Genomic DNA, 22,642 nt, shown 5'->3' with positions numbered 1-22,642 from the left:
TACTGCCTCTTTATTTTTTACTAATGCTGATGAGCTGGGTCTATAAAGAACAATAAAATGTAACCTCTACCCTCCAGACCCTAAAAGTAGTCAGGAAAACAAATGTAAATAAATGCGTATCATCCAGGGGACAGATTAAAAAACAAAAACCAAGACCCTCTCCCAAAAAATATATATTATATATACCCTCTCCCAAAAAATATATATATATATATACATATATAGCTAAATCAGAAATTGTTAAACAACAACACAAATTATAAAACTATATAACTAGAAAAACAGAAGACTAAAATCGCAGAAGAAAATGAGTTCTGGAAGAAAAAATGATTACTGAGAAAATAACAGATTGAAAAAAATATATTCAAATAAGTGATGAGTAGAACACCTAACTAAGGATTAACGTATGGATCGTGCAGAAGGCAGGAAAAGGAACAAGACTGAATAGGAAATATTAGGGAAAGAATAAATGAACAGGAAAGAGGCCACAGATTATTAGAATCTTATGATTTACTGAATTATATGCCAAATATTAAATTAGACATTATATGCTGAAGCTCAAAGGTTTATAATAACATAAAACAATCTTTCTAATAGTTTTGTAAGAAATATAGTCACATAAGTAAAAAATTAACCCTGCAACTCCAGATCCTAGCTCAGTGCCAGATATGTTAAGAAATTAGCAGTTGCAGAGTTAAGTCAAATACAATATTGGAAATATGGCAAAATATAACAGTGAAAATGAGAAGGGAAAAGAACCTTCTCTTTAAAAACTTACTCAAGCTTTATCAGCAAAATAATTCATTTTGCTAAATGATAATTACAGAAAGAAAGGGCAGAAAGTAACATTTATTGTTACCTGCTTTGTGCCTCACTTTGCTAACTCATTTAAGCCTCCAAATAACTGGATATGGTAGATATTATCTCCGTTTTACAGATGAGAAGGTTGAGAGGCTGAAAAGTTAAACAATTTGCCTAAGGCCACACATGTTGAACACAGTCAAGATTCATACCTAATTTTAAGTGAATATTTGCTGCCTTTGTTCAAACTACTTTCCTCAGAGAAAACCAGAAATGTGGACAAGCTTTAAAACTCCTTTTAATGTACGGTACTCCCCCCTTATTCATGGTCTCTCTTTCCATGGTTTTAGTTACCTGTAGTCAATCATGGTCCGAAAATATTAAATGGAAAATTCCTGAAATAAACAATTCCTAAGTTTTAAATTGCACACCACTTTGAGTAGCATGATGAAAAATTTTTTGCCCTCCAGGTCCATGCTACCCAGGATGTAATCATCCCTTTACCCAGTATCCTGGCCATTTAGTCACTTAGTAACCATTTGAGTTATCAGATCCTGTGGGCTATCAGATTGACTGTCCCTGGTATTGCAGTGCTTATGTTCAAGTATCCCTTATTTTACTATTAATGGCTTAAAGCGCAAGAGTAGTAATGCAGGCAATTAGGATAAGCCAAAGAGAAGCTGTAAAGTGCTTCCTTTAAGTGAAAAGGTGAAAATTCTCAAGTGAGTAAGGAAAGAAAAACAAAAAAATCCTGGGAATTCCCTGGCAGTCCAGTGGTTAGGACTCGGTGCTCTCACTGCCAGGGCCTGGCTAAGATCCTGCAAACCCAAGTGGCGTGGGCAAAAAAAAAAAAAAGAAAGAAAGAAAGAAAAAATCCTATGCTGAGGTTGCTAAAATCTACAGTAACAATATTCTATCCGTGAAATCGTGAAGAAGGAAAAAGAAATTTGTGCTAGTTTTGCTGTTGCACTTCAAACCACAAAAATTATAGCCACACTGTGTGATAAGTGCTTGGTTGAGGTTAAAAAAAAAAAAGGCATTAAATTTGTACAATAAGATATTTTGAGAAAGAGAGACCACATTCACAAAACTCATTACATTATAGGTGACCACTGAACAACATGGATTCACTTATATTAGGATTTTTTCAACAAATATTTACTATAGTATTACGTAATTGCAGGGGATGGAGGTGCCAGAGCCCCTAACCCCTGCACTGTTCAAGGGTCAACTGTATATTGTTGTAACTGTTCTATTTTATCATTAGTTATTGTTGCTAATCTCTTACTGTGCCTAATTTATAAATTAAACTTTATCAGGTATGTATGTATAGGAAAAAACATAGTATATATAGGGATCGGTACTATCTGAGGTTTCATGTAACCACTGGAGGGTTTAGAACATATCCACCATGGATAAAGGGGAACTACTGTATAGGCTTTTTAGCATTAATTGGATGTTTGTGTAGTAAAGCTGTTTTTCAAGGCAAAGCTGTTTCCTCACACGCATACATTTTTAAGAAGCAGGTTCCCTAATACTCCTTATTTCCACTCACCAAGACTGCAACTGTGCTGCAGAAGCAACAAGTAAAATAACAAACATATGGAAGTACCTAGGCAAAACAACATAAAAGATGAAAACTCGAAAATCTAGAGAGAAAAAGTTTACTTTGCTAACATGGTAAACCTAAGAAAAGTGCAAACAAGGCAATTAGCAAATGATTGCTTTAATTTAATACAATCCTTTCCACAAGATAAACATGCATTAAATGAATCTCCACATTTAACTTTAAAAACAGACTTAATGTATCTAGGTATCTCCTTTCCTATTTTCTCCCCCCACCATGTCACTTACTATTGAAGTAGGGTTGTTTATCACAGGCAAATAAATACAGAATAAACTATATCTGAAAACAGGCATAATATGGGTAAGGATGTAAGAAAGGACAGTACCAGAGATCTGTTAGTACGTTTGAAAATAAACGTGGCCATGCCAAGTACACATTCACAAATCTTCCACAGAAAATTGAAACTAGTGATAACAACGGACTAGTAGTATCTTTTGGTTTTCTTGCTTTCGAAAACATTATTAAAGGAGGTTGTAAAGGCTGGAAAGGAGCCAACCACTTTGGTTCTCCTGCCCTGAGACTGAATTCCAGTTCAATTTTCACAATTTACATCAAATAATAGGAGGTACAAAGTAGTCAGGATTTATAAACAGGTAACAAAATACAACAGGATAAGAAAGCACTGAGTTGGTTTTGAAATTATACAGGTATGGGTTTTAATATTCCAAGTGTAATGAATCGATAACCCAGTTCACTAATAAACCTTGATTTCCTAAAAATCAGTGTCTGGGGGTTTTGCTTACCTCAAAGCTATCCTTGGACCAAGTCTCTCTTCTTCCAACCACCTATTCTGTTTTTTACCTCCTACCACTTCTGAACTTTTCTTGTCCCACTGCAGTTCACCAATTACATCAATTACCTACTGCCTCTTCATTTAATACTAATGCTGAGGAGTTGGGTGTACACAGAGCACTAAAACGTAATTTCCAACCTCCAGAAACTAACAGTATAGTAGGAAAAAAAAGGTAAATAAATAGCCATGACTATGTGATAAAAGCTACAGTAGAGATTTGTATAAGCACTTAATCCTACCTGGTTACATTTAGGTTTTAAAGGATGAATAGATAAATGTTCATAGAATGAGGGACATTGCAGAGAGAAAGGGATCAAGACAAATGGCTGATTTTAAGAACTGCCCAATAGTTATACAAAGCTATAGCACAAAGTATAGGTGAGGAAAAGGTGGGAAAAGGTCAGTTTTGTGAGCCACATTACAGAGTTGAGACTATTCAAAGTCACTGGGGAAAAGGAGGCATGACATGATCACATTTGCATTTTAGAAAGTTCAGGGCAGTGGTTCTCAACTGGAGGCAATTTTACCCCAGGGTCATTTGGGAATGTGTGGAGACATTTTTGCTTGTCAAGATTTCAGGAAAGGAATTGCTACTAGCATTTAATGGATACAGGCAGGGATGCTGATAAACATCCTACAATGCACAAGACAGCCGATTACGAAAAAGAATATGCGGCCCAAAATGTAAACAGTGCTGAGGTTAAGAAACCCTGGTTTAGAGCTAAGTCCTAGGGTAGAGGAACAAGACTGGAGGCAGTAGATCAGGTAACCTGTAAGTTCTAGGAAAGCAGAGCCCATGTTCTTCTTTATCCTGCAACTCCAGATCTAACCCAGTATCAGATATAATGTAGGGACTCAATATTTACTTGCTAAGTGAATGAATGACGTAGAGCTCCAAGCAAAAAGTACCAAGGCCCAACATGTGGCTATGGCAATGGTAATGGAAAACAGATTCAAAAGACTGGAACAGAATATATAGGCCTTACAGGAAAAAAAATCTAAGAAAGGAAAATCCAATTTACCATCACCCTGAACTTAAATGATCTTCTGAGTTACAGCAAAAAGTTCAATTTAAAAAACTGAGCAAACCCTAAGTGCAGTATGGTATTCTGGACTGGATCCTGGAACAAGAAAAGGTAATTAGTGGAAAAATGTGGTGAGATATGAATAAGGTCTGGCGTTTAGTTAATAATAACGTACCAATGTTGGTGGAGTAGTTTTAAGAAATATCAGGTAATATAGGTCTATAACATTAGGGAAAACTGCATAAGGGGTATACAGGAGCTCTTTGTGCAACGTTTCAGCAACTAATTTCTTATTTCAAAATTAAAAGTTTGTTAAACAAAACCCTACTTCCCAAATGTATCAAAACTTAAATATCTGAATCTACATTAAACATTTCAACCCATATTTTATGAAAAACTACAAAGCTAAGGTTTTTTTCTTATTTACATTGATCCTTGGTAATACTACATTGGCCAAGGAAAGAGCAAGGAAAATTTTTAGAGGTAGCCAGACAGAAAATGGCAGAGCAATCAACAAAATAAGATACGAACGTTCATATTAAAAAAAAAAAATCTTCTGACTCATACTCTGTGATAACTTGAAACGATACACTGTATCACTATGCAGGCAAACTATTCTGCCAAAAAGCCTACTGAATTTTTCTTTCCATTACCATCTAGTCAAACTTTTATAGCAATGACAGGACATCGAAGATTGTCACCAAGGTGAACTGACGAGACATGACACTAAACTATGACTATTAATAAGTAGAGTCGTTTTGATTAGTCCAGCTTCTCTTTAGAGATGTCAAAAACTATGTGTGAGTATAAAACAAGAAAGCAGGTAAAACTGGCATTCTAGTACAGGTGTTTTTTTAAATATAAAGAACACTTTCCTGAAAATTTGAATGGGAAGAAAATTTATCATAAACTTTAAAAATGAAATAAAACTCTTTCAGAAAGGTACAATTACCTGCCTGGTAATTAATTCTACTACCTCAATATATTACCTCGATATACCAGTTGTGTCACTCTGATGTGACACAAAACTCAAGATATTTTTGCCATATTTACATCCCCTATATCCATGTCAGCAATATTTACTGATCTGACTATAAATGACCTGGCCTAAAATTTTTTATCTGACTTTATAAATATTTGGTATCTTTTTCCAAAAAGTGACTAATACCAACTTTCTTGAGTAGCCAAGTGTTACTATTAGCTAACTGAGAATAAGGCATAGCATGATGGGAGTCACTGTGGCTTCACGACTCACTAAATGTGTAACCTTGGTCAAGTCACCAAACCTTTTCATTCCTCAATTTCCTTCTCTGTAAAGAAAGAATATTTCCTACCTACAGACCATTTAAGGTTTTAAAAAAGAAAATAAATGGAAAATGGTTAGAATAGTGACTAGAACAGAGTAATTACTCACATAGCAAATGTTAAGAGGGAAGTTATTTACTATCAACCATTTTTGCACTTTCATTGCCTACCACAGGGCTGCCTGACAATGTGTTGAAAGAACAACGTAACATATTCCCCTTATTATATGCATTTTTTTCAAAAAGAGGATAAACTTTTCCCTAGAGGGGAAGCTCCTATTAAATTTACCTTCCCCTTCTTTCAAGAAAACTGTTCAACCTCCTAGCATAATGTTCCAAGTGAAAATAAACTCTAGTGTCTCAAATCCTTTGTTGTTTTAATAGTTGTTCATTATAGTAAGATTATACAGAAATCATTATTTAACCAGGACAATTGTATGTTGAAAAAAAAAACATCATCCATGATTACCCACCATACAAACATAGCATACCTTTGGAAAACAGGTTAGAGAAAACTATCCAGAATGCATCAGAGAAAAAGATGTAAATCGTAAAAGAGAGGGTAAGAGAGAAGAAAAAGTGGGAAAGTCTAGCATCTGTTTAACTGGAGTCCCACAGGAGAGAACAGAGAATGAAGCAGACATGATATTTTAAAAGATAATGGCTGACAATTTTCCAATGCCAACAAAAGACATTACAGATTCTAGAAGCCTAATAAATCTCAAGCCTGATAAATAGAAAAAACTGACACTAAGACACAGCACAGTCAAACTGCAGAAAACCAACGAGAGACAGAAAATCTTAAAAGCAGCCAGAGAAAAAGAGATCATCTTCCCAGCAACAGTTAGATTTAAACCCAAATATATCAATAATTGCAATATGAAGGACAAAATGTCCCAGGTGAAACACAAAATTTGTCATATTGTATTTTTAAAAAACAACTTCTACGCTATTTTTTAAGATATGGAAAATAAAAGGATACAAAAGGGTTGAAAATAAAACAACAGAAAAAGATATTCTATATAAACATTAAATGAAAGTTATACAAAACTGTAATACTGATGAATTATAAAACAGTAATACTGACTGTAATTATCCAGATAAGGAAGAAATAAGTATAATTTGGATAGGTGGAAGAAAGAGGGAGAATAACATTTCTGGCTAGGCAGGAGGGTAGGGATAGGAGAGGAGGCTATGATTAAAACATGAAGGTCTCTGAAAGTCAGAAGTATAGACTTGGTGGTAGAGGAACTGCAACACCATTAAAATAGCATAAGCTACCTCATATACCACCTTGAGCAGAAGAGTGACATATTAAATAAGATTAAAATTACAGTGTTATGCAGTATGATCTGAAAGGGAGAGAGGGAGAAGACACCGGAAGCAATACTAGTTTGAAGGATGCTATAGTAATTTGGGAAAGACAAGGGCCTTTTCATAGTAGAGGTAAAAGGGATGAATCTAGAGGCCATTTCAAGAGGAAGACCTATCTGCATCAGTTTTCCTCCTTTGAAATTTTAAAGCCAAAAAAAAAAAACATGACTACTCATAAAAATAACAAAACTATTTTTGTTTTCCATCAGTACAACTAATCTGTATTATGGTAACAGTTGCCCATTAAATCAGCCTAATGATATACATCTTAATAAACAATTTTTTGTAAAAATACCAATGAACTAATTAGCTTAGATAGGTACAATATATACAATCCATAATTACACATTATTATGACTTCTTCACTATAGATTACTATCATAAGAAAAAAATTCTGAGAGCTTTTTCCTCTTTGAACGCTAACGTACATAATATGAAATTCTCTGACTTCGCAGCAAGTAAAAACATTTTTATTTTCAAAAGCTCTTTACCGAGAGGATATCAACTTGGTAATGAACTCAAACAACTCACCAATGCTGGGTGGGCTACCATAGTTAATTGGTGACTCTGGTGGTCTTCCACAATGCAATGCCGCCAGAGCAGATCCTTTCCACACAACATGCTTGCAGCCTATTAAACACATACATTTTTAATGGATACAAAGATAAGACACAAAGACGAAAAGTGAGGAAAAAAACATCTAAATTCTAATAGAAATTTTTCATACTTTTATTTGTGCGTAGCAAGGACTGTCTTCCAGCTCCTAATAAAGTTTGTACTCCAGGAACACTTTGTGGAATTTCTTGCTCAAGAAGAGGTCCTAGTCGATGACATATTTGCAGCAAGTGATCAGGTGCTAAATGTCTGTAATACTTCACCTATTATGTGAAAGACATATAAAATACTTGCTAAATAAAGTGATACAATTCTTTACAGTAAATAAACTTTAAAAAATATGGTAATTTTTTCTGGCTAGTCAACATTTCATTTTACTTGGGGGAAAAGTTCACATTTATTCTGTGAAACCACTTGACTCACAGAATAAAACAGCTACCCAACCATGATTTGCCCCACTGAGGAGGAAAAATGCTAAAGAATTAATGTTACCTAAATACAGCAAGTTATAAATTAACAGATGCTAGTCAAAGCAAATACTGAACAATGAAAAAACCTACAGCATTATAACCTAAAATGGTATGTTTCAGTTTAACAATTTTCAAAAACTTCAAACAACAAAAAATCACCTAACTACAAATATAATAAAGGTTTTGTATTTTCGACATTATTTTTTAAAAATCTCCAGAATAGTTCAGGATTAAAGAAACTTGATAGTTCATGTTCTCATTATAAAATCTAAAAACACTTACATGATTTCTATGCTGAATTTTATAATTTATTTATACCAAAAACCTCACAGAGAGAAAGGCCAAATTCCAACTGTTAAATGAAACAAGTTTTGACTATAAATCTACCGACTACAAAGTTTGAGCACTTTTTGGAACAACTTCAAAGTACTGCTTAATTTATGCTAACATTCAAAACCAAGATATAAAATGCTATATTTTTATTATCCATCCTGGAAGTCTTTAGTAAATAGACAATATTTGCATAATAATGTAAAGAGAATTAAATCAGAAAAGAAAGTACACTATTTTTTCACTTATATTTAGGCTATCAAGTTACCAAAAATTTCTCAGTGTAGTACCGAAATATTCCAGTTCAGCCGTTTTCAAAGTGTGTTCTGTGGACCCCTAGGGATTTTTCAGGTAAAAATTATGAATAGGGACTTCCCTGGCAGTCCAGTGGTTAAGATTCCGCACTTCCACTGCAGGGGACATGGGTTCAATCCCTCGTCGGGGGCACTAAGATCCTGCATGCCACGCGGTGCGGCCAAAAAATTTAAAAAAAAATTATGAATAATATGAAGACGTTATTTGCTTTTTCACTCTCATTTTCTCATGAGTGTACTGTGAGTTTTTCAGAGGCCACATGACATGTGATGTTCCAACAGACTGAATGTAGATGTGGATGTAAGAATCTGCCTTCTATTAAACCAGACGCTAAACATCCCCAAAAGTGTAAAACAATACCACTCTTCTCACAAATTTGGTTTGTTTAGGAACATAATTATGTTATAAAAAAATTTTACTTATATGGAATGAGTTTATTATATTTAAATGAATAAAAATATTTTAAAATTTGTTTTAATTTTTAAATGTTAAATATGAATAGATTAGAATCCACATAAACAAAGGGACTGCAATAATTTTTCCTAATGTGAAGAGGTGCTGAGGTGAAGAAGTTTGAGAATTGCTACTCAAATTCACTTAGATTCTTTTTTAAAAAATAACTGGAAGCTTGTACCTTTTGACTCCCTTTACACATTTCGTCCACTCCCATGGATGAAGGGAGTTAAAAGGTACAAAACTTCCCAGTTATAAAACATTCAAGCCACCATGAAGAGCACGGTGATTATAGGTAATAATACTGTATTGCATAATTGAAAGTTGCTAAGAGAGAAGATCTTAAAAGTTCTCATGACGAGAAAAAAATGCTTGAAGTATATATGGTGACAGACATTAACTAGTGTGGTGGTGATCATTTCACAGTATATACAAATATCAAATCATTATGTTGTGCACCTGAAACTAAAATAATGTTGTATGTCAATTTCACCTCAATTAAAAATAAATAAATAAATAACAAGGAAAGTCTGAGAAAATTTCATAGCCAAGAATAGCCTAAAAAAGACACGACAACTTAAAAGAAAAGTCCACTTAGTAATGGCGATTTTAGTATGAATTCCTTATGGTAAGACAGATTTGGGGGGAAGTGAGGGATTAAATCATTCCATCTTGCAGTATCTGTTATACTCTAACTGCAAAAGACTGTGAATGATATTTTTTAAAAAATTAGCTGATATTCATTCTTCTAAGCTCAAGCCAATTAAGAGGAACCTACCTTACTTTTTATCATAATATACTGTCACAGAGACAATATGTAGCCATATTGCCACACTTCGAAAAGATAATTTAAAATAATAAAGAGTCTCACACATAGCAGATGGTCAATAATTATTGGTAGAATGAATACTTCTGGAAAAGAAGTTCTAATACAAATTATACATACTACGTCTCTTTGGAGAACGCTTCTCTTTGGAGAAGCTTTGGAGAGTCACAAAAGCACAATGACATTAAAGCCTCTGAAAAATCTTGACATATCTTTTCAATTTTGTTTATTTCACAAACTCCTTTAGTTATAGAATCCTTTTTTCCCTAATATTATCATCTTGAATCAAAACATACTTTTTCAAACACTAGTATGATTAAACAGAAAAAGCATTCAGAAGAAAATACAGCAGAATATAAAATTTTACAATTGTATTTATACTGTAATCTTCCCTAAAATAATTTACTTAAAAATTTAAAGTAAAAGTCTACAATATTTATAGGGTCCCTTCGACTTTCAAACTTGTACATGATAATTATTCTAATGTGACTTTTTTAAATTGATTGGAATTCTTTTTAAAGTGTTTAACGAGAAAGTTCATTACTTGTTAACTTTAGTTTTGTGATGATCCTGTTTTAGGGTCTTCTTGCAAAATACAATTCAGGTAGTGAACCTGAAAATCTTCACTGCAGAACTGTATCTTTTTAATAAAATATTATGAATCCACTTTTTCCAACTAAATCTTTCCTTGATTATCTAGTATATTTCAATTGTTCAAAATGAACTTTCATTTTAAAGTTAGGAGAGAGAATTTTATGCTTTCTGGCTTTGAGACCTTGTGCAAACTGACCCCTCTGCTAGAAATTTTTACGCTGCAGCTCCACACCTCACTCTCCTTCATGTCAGTCTATGCCTCACTGTCTTCCATGACCTGCCTCTGCCTCTTCTCTGGGGACATTCTATCTTTGTGTTTCCACAGCACATTAAACTCCTTCCCAAACATTCCTTTACCCCACTCCCTGGAACTCTGTAGTACTTATCATACCATATTAAGTGTTCTTAATATATTTTGATACCTAGACCTCAGGAGGAATCTAATGATAGCTATGATGCCCTTCCCCTCCCCCCCAAAACACATATAGGCCCTACCACTATCTTGCCCTGTTTTGGGGTTCATAAGACCCTGCACTATACTAAAATTGCCAATTTACTTTATCCATGTCCTACCTAAGAACACACGGGATTAGAACTTGTTTACCTGTCTACCCAGTACCTAACATAGTACTTACAGGTAAGTGCTTAATTATTAGATAAATGAATATATGAAAATATGCAGAAGAAAACTGACTTCTCTATCTAGCCATTAAAGGGTGAGGTTCTTTAAGGTCTGAGATCCAAGAGCCCAGTTCCAGACCCTCTCTTATTCTCACTCTACACTCTCTCCCTGAACAATCTTTATGCAAAGCTTCCCAAATTTGTATCTATAGCCTAGGCTTGCACATCAGATTTTCTTAAAAGACTCCCCTCCTTGGCGTCCCAAAGCCTCCTCAACTCAACATATCCAAAAGTAAACTCATGATGCTCATGCCAGCCCCCCACCACCAAAAAAGTTCCCTACGGTGGTGACTGGCAACACCATCTAACCAACCTAAAATCAAGAAGTCACGTTTTTCACACTGTTCATTCCTCCCTCCCACCTCATTCCAAATATCCAAGCAGTCACCAACTCCAAATGAATTTTTCCTTCCTAGCCTTAAACCCATCTACCCGTTTCTATCTCCATAATAACAATCCAAGTTCAAATCATCTTTGCTATAAACTCCCATCTTTCCCACATCCACTCATGCCTTCTACAACCTCATTCAAATCTATACTCTATATTGCAATTAGAATGCTCTTTCCAAAACAGAGATCTGGTCAGGTTACCTCTACCTAAAGCACTCCAGAGGCTTTCCTTGCTCTCTGGAGATCCAAATCCTTAACATGGTCTACAAGCCCTGAAGTACATGTACAGTCCATTACTATTTCTCTGCCTCATCTGGCACATTCCCAGCCCTACACTCTCCAGACCCCACTTCTTTCCACATTTAGACACACTGGCTTTCTTTCAGGTTCTTTACCTGCACTCTCTCCTGTCAGGCTTTTCCATGTGGTATATACTCTCAGCATTTCCCCACGTCCCCTTGCCCAGATAACTCTTCTATTTGCTTCAGATCTTCCCTTCAATGAACTTCCTTTGTTTTCCTTCACCCTATTCAGTTTAGGTACATTATCTTAGGTGAACAGTCTTTGGTGACTTTTCCTTAATTCATGTACCAGTTCGTGATTATACCTTTAACAATGTAATGATTTAATGTTTTCCTTCTCCACTTTACCGTAAACTACATGAGAACAGGGACCATCAGCTTTCATTCCTAGATGCATCATATATATATACACACATCCCCAATACATATTTTAAAAAATGAATAAAAATTATTTTTTGGTACTTTTTCTCAACATTATTATTCATGAATATTAATCCATGTATTTATGGTCAATATTTAAAATGTAAAAACAAAAACAAATTTTAAAAAATTAAAATAGCTCATTCATGGCTATACATATGTGATTTTTAATTTTCAAATTATTAAGAACCCTGTATCTTTAATATTAACTTAAGCTTTTTAGTCTGAATGAACTTTTAATTTACTAGGAAATAATTAAAAGGTAAAGTCAAAACAATATTGTAATAAAATCCCTTATCCAAAAATGTCTATATCTGGATTTTCAGTAATTGTCCATACACTATTATTAAGGAAAAACAAAACAAAACTTGACATTCTCAATTCTAATATGCCCATTACTTTTCAGGACCAGAGCTGCTTTCAAGCTCTTAAAGCTCTTATTCAACACAAAAAAGTATGACCAAATGGTAAAGTGTGATGAATATTAATAATACTAACATAGCTAACACATACTGGCTGCACACTAAATGCTAGGCCTTGTGGTAACTGTTGTTTTACATGAAAAAGCTGAGTTAATGATTTTAATATCCGTAAGAGGTATGTTCTATTATTATTCCCATTAATAAAGAAATGATGGCACAAAAAGATAAAAGAACCCTCCCAAGGTCACACACATTTAGTGGATGGCAGAGATGAGACAAACCAAGGCAATCTAACTCCAGAGCCACAATCATACAGCCCGTCCCCTACCTCCCCTCCAAAGTACCTATTGCGTCAAATATATGTATATATCAATGTGCAAGCAAGCTATAAATTAGACATTTTGAATAGTTTTCAACATATGCATTAAAGTGAGCCAGAAAGAAATGTTTTAAAAGTTGACCTTGCATGTTGAAAAAAAATCCTTCTAGACCTAAACAGAGAAAAAAAACCTAGATATCTTTTTAAGGACCTTTTAAAAGTGAGCTTAGATCAATATATTCATTCCAACTACTTGATTTACCTGTGAGACCTAGAAATGCCAGTCCTTCCTCTAGGATGTAATTAAGAAGTCCTAATGAAAATAAGATCCACCTAATGTTTGGCACCAAAACGATCTGATTTGACCAGGCTCTTTACTTTATCCCTAGGTCCCAAACACCTGACTGGTTCTAAAACAGTTTTTCAGATCTCCCACATCTGTTTTCTCACAATTTTTTTCAGATTTGATAGGCTAGTTGCTTCTGCTTCCTACTATGGTTCTGAGCTCTAAAAGGTCAGCTTCATGGAATATAATTCTTATTTTTAGGTCTATTCTAGCATATAAACAAAATCATAAATTTTTAAAAACACTATTCACTGTTTAATCACTCTATAAGGCCTATTACTAAAATCCAGTCCCTAAAATTCTCAAAACTTCTAAACTTACAATTTATAAATCTGTTACCATTATTACAAAGTGCAGGTTAAATTATATCTACACTTTTTAAAACAAGTTTACATTTTCTGAGCATTTTTTTAAAACTGTAATAGTTTTTCCACATAGGAAAAAAATATGGAATACTTACTCTGTGCCAAGTATGCTCAAAATTTATTTATCTTCACAAGCAAATAAGGTTAAGTATTTTCCTCATTTCACAGGTAAAGAAAACTGAGGCCCAAAGGTTAAGGTCACACATTTAGAAAGTAGGAGAAACAGTAATCAAACCTAGGTCTTCTGATTCCGAGTTTAGTGTTATTTCTATAACACTATAGTTTCCTTCTCTAAACTTTAGTTTCCCCCACACTGTCAAACAGGCTCTATGATTATCAAACTTAAAGAAAACCCATGTAACCATTTTTCAAGTCAAATCTTCTAAGCTGGGTAACAATTCTTAGGACTCTTACAAGCTTATGACTTATTTGTACTTAGAGTATAATAAAATTAATATAGAATCTTACTAAGTCTCAAAATTAATCTTGGTGGTCTATTTACTCTTAATAACTATGAATAAACATGCTCAAAGGACTGTCTTATATTCAGAATTTGGTCAACCACCTAAGAATTCATTTAGATAATAATTCAGTTAGAATTATCAATGCAATTATCAATACATATTTGTCAAATAAATAAAATGCAATATTGCTCTTCCAAATTTTATTCATTACAATTTGACTATATTTGTTTAAAAAAAAACCCAAAACTCTATCCAGAATTAAGGTTTCCACAAACCACAAAGTAAAGATGCTCTATAAAAAATAATTTAAAACACAACAAAATGACAAAGTTTAACTTTATAAAATAACATTTTGAAGTTTTGTTTTTAAATCAAGTCAAATTTGCTAAGCAAAATCTGTGCAATAAGAAATCTTCTTTAAAACATTATTTTACTTAAAGTATAATTTAAAACTTAAACCTATGATTCTGTTGAAAAAGTTATTGTCTATTAATTTTAAGATTAAAAATTCTTAAACTGTTTATTCTTAAAATGCCAATATAAATAATCTTAAGAGAACAATCAGTTTCATTTTTAGTAATGTTTCAGTTTCAAACACCATACTCAAAATAACTAACATCACACATGTAACGGCAGTGTAAAGTTGTTTCAGAAAATGCATATTTCTCCAAGTTGACTAGAATTTAGTACTTCCACACCCCAAAACTAAACCAGAATCAAGTGACACAAGTAAAGGTAAGTATTTTTTGCATTTATACTATAACCTCTGCCAAGACAGGCTATGTGCCTGTTCTTTATCCAGACAGAGACCAAACGGGTCATGCTACTGTGACCACAGCCATCTGGAGCCCAGAATAAACGGATTCCTTATGTGCTTCCTTTGCAGCAGGCTGCTATCACCCATGTTGCCGTGAATAACTTAAGCCTTATACTACAAATCTCTCTCCTCTTACAATTTAAATGAGTTTTAACTAAAGCAGAAACTGCATTACACCAATGTTGCTACCCCAATTTTCCTAATATCAAAAACTTCTCATCCAACCATCCTTTTCATTATCTGTGATCCCTGAGCTTAAATAAGGCCGCTTTTGTGTATGTGCATATACGTGTGTACATGTGTGTGAGGCAAATAACTAAAGGTGGACCGGCTTCACATCTAATGTCTCCCTGCTCCGTAGAGACCAAAGGTTCTCAAACTTTTGTATTTCACTGCTCAATACCACAATTTTTTATTTTTAGTACCCTGAATTCTCAAATGCCATAATGAAAAAAAAATTGTCATTTTCCCTAACCTGTTATAAAATGCTTACCCTCCTCTATATTCCATATACTCAACAATGTATTTATTAATTCCAAAATAATTTGTTTTCACAAATTACTCATATGTCAACAACAGAGGTTCTCACAAACAAGACAGAAACTTTACACATTTAAAACTTCCAGAATTTTCAATTTGGTTCCTATTATATAATAGTCTTTATCACTTTTAAGTACAATTACAAAAGCAACTGAAGTATTCTAAACAAATTTGCTGTTAAAATCTTTTCCTCTAATACACTCATTTTAATGCTTGACTTTCTTTCCTGAAAGGGAAGTACATTAAAATACGAAATTATTCTAAATGTATATACTCAGTACTCTGTTAACTAATGGCCACTTTGCTTAGTACTAGGGATATTTTTCTATGAATTCTAAAACTTCTATGTGGAAACTACTAGTAAGAATGAAATTCACCTACCTGGTATTATCCAAAATAAGTTGGGTAAAATACAATTTTATTTGCTATAATTCTGTAGTGATATGATAGATAACCACAAAATTGAGGAAAAAGAAGAATGGCTGCAAGAGGTGAGAAAAGTTTCTAGACAAAAGAAACAAAAAACTCGTCTATCTGACAAAGAAATTCTGTATGGACTAAAAGACTGACATTCATAGGATTTATTTAACCAAATACTCACTTAAGAATAAATTCAAAACCGTCCTTTTAAAACTCTGCTTAAAACAGAAATACCTTTAAGCCACATTACAAAACAAAGTATCTCCTCCTATTTCCAAAAATACAAACTATTGTGATGATTTTAAATTACAAAAATCTCTGTACAGAAGGAACCAGATGCAACAGCCAAGCTCCCTTCACATATTCCTAAGTGCCATCTGATCATTACCAAAAGAAAGAGCTTCATATATCCTCTAATCAATTCTGCATATTTCAACCACCCAAACATTTCTTAATGTTAACTGTTCCACAAATACAGTCATAGTTAGAATCACTATACAGACCAACAAAATTTTTCTAGAAATCTACCCACAATGTTTTAAAAATGATTTATTTTTGATATTTACTATACTTTTTTCTTTGTATCTTAGGCTTAATTATTTTGTACTTGAATCTACAAAGTAACTATACTACTAGTACCTTCTAAAGTTTTAAGCAGCCGGTTTTATATGGCAACTACTATATTCAGAAAGTTATGCATACTTGTTTCTGAAATAAAAATGTTTTTTCTTAAATTTTTATAAAATGTTAGAAAGCTATAGTAGGAACAACCTTTCTACTACTACTAAAGTTCTGATAATAGCAAACACAAACCCTTACATAGTATTTGATTTGTACCAGTTTTTACTCTCATAATCTTACAAAGTAGGAGCTATTATTAACCCATTGTACAGATCGGGAAACAGACTCCAACAGTACTTTTCTGCCTCATAACAATCATAAAACACCACTGTGCAGTTTGGGAGGGGATAATCCAACTCCCCCTTTATATTCATGCCACTTTACAATTATTCAACAGGTATTTATTTTAAAATTTTTGTAAATGCCTCAAACTCTTTAAAATAATGGTATAAGTATCAATAGAATAATTGCATGTATAAGAAAGGATGAAGATTTGCCTACTTCAGCCCTTCAATATGTACTATTCCCTTCACGCCTAACATTTTTTCTTCATTATAATGATTATGAGACACGAAAACCGTGTTATGGAGACTACCAAGCAAAGCTTACTATTTCACTGATACTCTATTAAAAAAGGAAATGATAAGTCTACTACACATTTAATTCATTATATGCCACCCCCCTCCAAAACTGATACTGGTTAAATTTTGACAGTACTATGTTATCTTTAATGGGAATGGGAATCCCTGATTCAAAAACATTTAATATGTTATCTTTTTTTTCTTCTAAAACTGGTCTCCTAGGTTTTATACCTTAACTTTCACATTAATCAGCATACTCTAAATAAACACTTAAGAAAATCCTATTTATGGTTCCTATTCATCTCTGAATTTAAGACGGCCAATAATTTATGAAAACCAGTACTTAAACCATGGTGAAAACATATTAATTATAAAGAGGTAGTCTACAAAGTGGTTGTGTCTCAAAAATCTTCATCTTTTCAAGGAGAAATGATTCTACAAACTAAGAACAGCACTACAAAAAGCATTTATACAATTTACTAAAATGCATGATTTGTCTAAGTCTACTTTTCTGTGTTTTAGATAATGAAACTCCAAAATGAAAAAGTTGAGCTCTTAGAAACAATGCATTGCGACTTCTAGTCAAAAATCAGATTTCAATTCGCTTATCTGACAAGAAAGAGATAACAGGGGCCCAGAGAAATTCCTGACTTGCCAGAGGTTAACCGGGAGGCTAACTGTAGGCAGGGCTAAGATCACAACCCGCAGTCTCCTGATTCCCAATCCTTTCCCTTGAATACAAAGATTTCTAATAAAGTGCAATCATTTTTTAAAAAGCAAATACCACTACAAAAAAAAATAATTATTATATCATAACAGATTAGCAAAACAAGAACACAGTTTTGGAAAATAATGCCTCGTAGGCAAGAAATGTAATCAGAGTCCCAAATCTGGCAAAAAACGCTTATAAATTCCGCCTCAAGATCTCATAAATATGCAACTTAAATTATGTCGCCACTACTTAAGGTGACAACTAGAGAGCGAAACTTAATAAACCAACTAATTTCACTATTCAAACTAAGAAATAAATAAATGACAAAGCTTTCTCTTTGTCCAAAAATTAGTTGTTTTCTTATTCTGTAAAGTTGCCTCCTTACACTTGACTCCTTTTAAAAAAATGAGTTCTAATGAAAGCTTAAAAAATGCCCTTTTACTTTAAAAGCAACCTCATACTTTTTAAAAATAGAAAATCTGATTAAACATATACCACTGATCCAGAAGAAATTTTTAAACCCTTTAACTTCCTATCAAATTCCATCCACTTTTAAAAATGTTTTAAGTCTTAAGATAGACAGCAATAACCATAATCCTGTTTAACAATACCTTTACCAATGACACTTAAAAAAAATAATAATATGTTTATTTCAACTCTGTAAACTTTTAAACTGCTCTTAAAACTCCACTTTCTGCTTGGTCAAAACTCAACCACTGTGATTTTATCTGCAGCCTGACTGCAGATGCTGATCTATGCTTGTTTTAAGCTCACAAATACAAATATTATACCCCATCCTAAATAGCTGTAATTTGAGGTTCTCTAGAAATTTCAATTTAACATACAAATTCTCCCATTTAAAACCATTTAAAATATTACCCAATTTATCGGTTAACGTAAGCAACAAAATTTCCAGGTAGAGGTAAACACTACTGAAACTACAAACAATAGTTATTACTTTGGCTTCACTCACCAAAATAATCTTCAAACTTTGGCTTCACTCACCAAAATAATCTTCAAACCAACGTTATGTAAATTAAATTTAATAGGACACAAAATAAAACTTTTTTTCAGTCTCAGGAATAAATTAAGACAACAGAGAATGATGTACAAGAGACTTTGCATGTGCACACCTAGCTCACCATAAAATTTCAAAATCCTACTATTAAACAAAAACGTACTTAAATACCTAGTGTTCTAAAATATCTTTAGGGCTAACTAAATGTCAACCAAAAGTCAAACAAAATTAAACCAAATACCACACACCTCGATATATAGTTCGATGGGTATGAAAGTACCTCAAATGGTGCCTCGGATCCAGCTGATACAGAGTGCATAATATGCTGAACGAACGAAATGAGAAAATGAGCCAGAGAACCCTGAAGTCTAATGAGAATTCTTAACTATCTCATGAGCGTGCCAACATGACTGCTCTGGTAAAAAGGTCTGAAAACACTCTAAGCAAGAAAAGACACTTCCATACAAAATAGGTGGATTTTGATAAATAACACACTGATAAAGACACTGCTTATGGTATCCTAAGTCAAGTCTGATAAAGAGACTACGAATATAAACTCATTTTACTAATATTTGAGAGGTAAGAAACTCGCTCAAAAAAGCTGAAAAACACTGGTAACCCTGTTTTTATTGGAAAACAAAATGATATTCCTACAAGGACTAGACATTCTCATAATTTGGCCAGATACCATTGGCCGTTTCATTTAAAAAACATAAAAATAGCGTTACCAATAGTCTCCACATTAAAAAACACAGCAACCTTTAGTGACTTGGGGTTTGTGGGGTTTTATAAAACGCAAAGATGGGTGTGGTTAAAAGAGAGGCAAAGATAAGTTCTGTCTGTCCAGTTCTTAAAAATGGAATATTATAATCCTTATGATAATTCTTTAAATAAGAAACACATGGAAATCCACTTAAGATTTTGTCAAGTATTTACAAACCTAAAAATTAAACATTGCTGTTACTGAATCTTGGAGTTTGCTTCAAACTCCATTCATTTTAGCCAAGTACTGAATAAGACTAGTTGAAATCACTACGTACTTGAAAAACTAACAGTATGGAAATGAATGCGCTGTTAACTCTCTATTCATTTAACTAAACCTAAGTACGCTTGCTTATTTCAATAGCTGTGAGCACTTACCAACAACCTATACTAAATCATAACACATTTAGACACAAAAGTTAGATGTTCTATATGCAAATGAAACAGGAGCCATCAAAAATCATGTCATGCCTTCCTCAATCTCGCTGAAGGCGTTCAAAGCTAGCTGAAACTTCCTGATGCTTTCAGAAGCCCTCTTGAAGTAACATTATAACTATCTTAAAACATCAGCTGCAAACATGTCTCCGAAAAATCAATGCACTGCATAAATTTCAAAGGCTCGATGTGCCCCAGTGACTGCTTTAACACACACATCACACACATACGCATACAACCTAAATCAGAGGAGGAGGAGAAATTAACACGGAAAGCAGAACTCCCGAATACAAATACCCCACTGTTCCATTCACAACACTCAAGGGGTCAGGACCACTTTTAGAAATCAATTTTCAGAAATGACTAAAATACTCAATTCGGAAACCCACAAAATTGAGAGGTATTTTTCAAGCGACTAACAAAATACATCCCGCTGTAAAACTGAAAAACTTTTACTTGCCAATCGCCACTCCACAGTAAGTGTACGTGTAAAAAAATCAACTCTTCAGGGGCCTCCAATAGCAGCTTTTAATTTAACGAGGGGCCTAACGCGAAAATTAGCAAAATGAAAAAAAGCCTGTTAAACTTCTGGCTTTAGGGTGTTACACGCTTTACACTTCTGCGAAAAGCTTCCGTAGATGCAAGATGCGCCCGCTGGCCAACGACCATCAGCCGGCCGAACCCCTCCGACGGAAAAAAAAAAAAAAAAAAAAACCTAGCTCTGAAGGTAAAGGAAAGCCACAGAAACGGAAGAGGAAAAAAAATAACGTCTTGCCACGGTTCCGCAGCGGCTGAATAGGCGGCTTGCGAAATGCTAATGCCACTTCGGAGCAGTTAGTCACCAGCTATTGTGTGCGGCAGGAGAAAGCCGAGCCGAGCGCGCGTGCAGAGCGAGCAGGCGAGCGAGCGCGCCCTCCTTCCTCGCGCCGCCGCCGCCGCCGCCGCCTCGCGCGCGCCCCCGCGCCCGCACGGACGCGCGCGCCGGCCCCTCCTCCTCCGGCCTTGCACTGCACAACACTCATGACGTATCTTTATTTCTAGCACATTAACAAAATATCACAAATAAATTGTCGGCAGCCCCTGCGGCCCCGGGGTGCGGGTCTCCCCGGCCACTGCCCCCCGCAACCCCCGCGCCGGCCTCCCAACCCTCCCCGTGGCCTTCGGAGCTTTCAGGTTCTGGGGCCAAGTTTTTGTCTCTGTAAAAAAATTGCGGGAAATTCAATTTTTATTCGACTCGGGGAAAAGTTTCTTTGCTCCGCGACGTGAATGTCTCACCAGATTCTGGTAGGTCCTGGGATGCTCCTTCCCGGTCCAGTCGGTGCGCCGGGGCAGCAGCTGCGGGGAGAGGACGCCCCGTGAGCCCGGCCCCCGGCCCCGGCCCGCCCGCGCCCCTCCCCCGCCCTCCCCGCGCCCCGCCTGGGACCCCGAGCCCCGCGCCCCGCGCCCCGGCGGCGGCGGCGGCGGCGCAGCGGCCCAGGGGCGGCCGCGCGGCGGCGGGACGCGGCGGGCCGCCGCCGCCCTTACCTCCTTCTCGGCCACCTCACGGATCAGCACCTGCAACAACAAAGCGGGGAGAGCTGAGCCCCGCGCCCCGGGCCGCGGCCCCGCCGCCGCCGCCAACGCCGCCGCCGCCGCCGCCCTCCCCCACGCCCGCGAGCGGCGAGCGCCGGCCCGGCCCGCGCCGCGCGCCGCCGTACCTGAGCCGCCTGCTGACAGGGTCCATCTTCCAGGAACCGGGCGATGAGGAAGTAGAGCTCTGCGCGGGAGAGAGGGACGGGGAGACACACAGGCTGAGCGGCCGGGCGGCGGGGGGCGGGGGACCGCGGGCGGAATCGCCCGGTGCCAGCGGCCCCGGCAGCCCCCCGACTTACCCGATCGCAGCTCCGAGAGGCCTTTCCTCTCACAAGACATGTTTATGGGTCACTTCGGGGCCGCCGGCGGGACACCCCGCCGCCGAGTGGAAGCGGGGATGGTGCCGCCGCCTGCCCTATAGCTGTCACTGTGTGTTCACGAGCCGAGCCTCGGCTCCACCATTCAAGCAACGGCGGCGGAGGCGGAGGAGGAGGAGGAGGAAACAACAACTCTCAGGCAGCGGCTACAGGCGCCGCCGCCGCCTCCGCCGCGGATCCCTCCGCCGCAGAAAGGAGTCCGCCGCCTTCGCGGCCCCGGGCTCGGCCTGTCCTCGGCCCGCGCCCGCGCCCCCGCCCCCGCCCCCGGCGCAGAAAAAGGAGTGCCTCCGACCCCGCGGCCCCGGCGCCCCCGCAGCCGGCGCGGCGAGACCCCCGCCCGCGGCTCCCCGACCGAAGGTGCGATTTATTTATTTATTTCCAGTCGAAGATGTCGGAGCCGGAGCCGCCGGTTGGCTGGAAGGCGCTTTCTCTGTGGAGGCCGACCTCGGGAGGGAGGGGGCCGGGGACGGCTCCGCGGAGGGATCTGACGCACACGGAGCCGCAGCACAGGCTCTATTCAGCGGCGCTGGCTGGGGCTGAGATGGAAGTTA

General features: G+C 36.5%; 1 protein-coding gene across 4 annotated transcripts in view; it reads right to left on the bottom strand.

Annotated features, from left to right (window-relative positions):
* Nucleotides 1-22,176, bottom strand: part of PHIP (PHIP subunit of CUL4-Ring ligase complex) — a 127,200-nt gene extending 105,024 nt beyond the window's left edge. For all 4 annotated transcript variants that reach the window (XM_082855847.1, XM_082855848.1, XM_082855849.1 and 1 more), the window contains exons 1-6: nucleotides 22,014-22,176; nucleotides 21,840-21,898; nucleotides 21,667-21,696; nucleotides 21,418-21,477; nucleotides 7,652-7,802; nucleotides 7,456-7,554 (exon numbers count right to left, since the gene is read on the bottom strand). In XM_082855847.1, coding sequence (XP_082711973.1) covers nucleotides 7,456-7,554; nucleotides 7,652-7,802; nucleotides 21,418-21,477; nucleotides 21,667-21,696; nucleotides 21,840-21,898; nucleotides 22,014-22,053 — 439 coding nt within the window. In that variant the 5' untranslated portion in view covers nucleotides 22,054-22,176. The remainder of the gene's footprint in view (nucleotides 1-7,455; nucleotides 7,555-7,651; nucleotides 7,803-21,417; nucleotides 21,478-21,666; nucleotides 21,697-21,839; nucleotides 21,899-22,013) is intronic.
* Between the last annotated feature and the right edge of the window lie 466 nt (nucleotides 22,177-22,642).

Source organism: Leucopleurus acutus, assembly GCF_964270905.1.
Source record: "Leucopleurus acutus genome assembly, chromosome: 15".
Lineage (NCBI taxonomy): Eukaryota > Metazoa > Chordata > Mammalia > Artiodactyla > Delphinidae > Leucopleurus > Leucopleurus acutus.
Note: the sequence above shows the minus strand (reverse complement) of the source record. Positions and strands in the feature narration are given on the sequence as shown.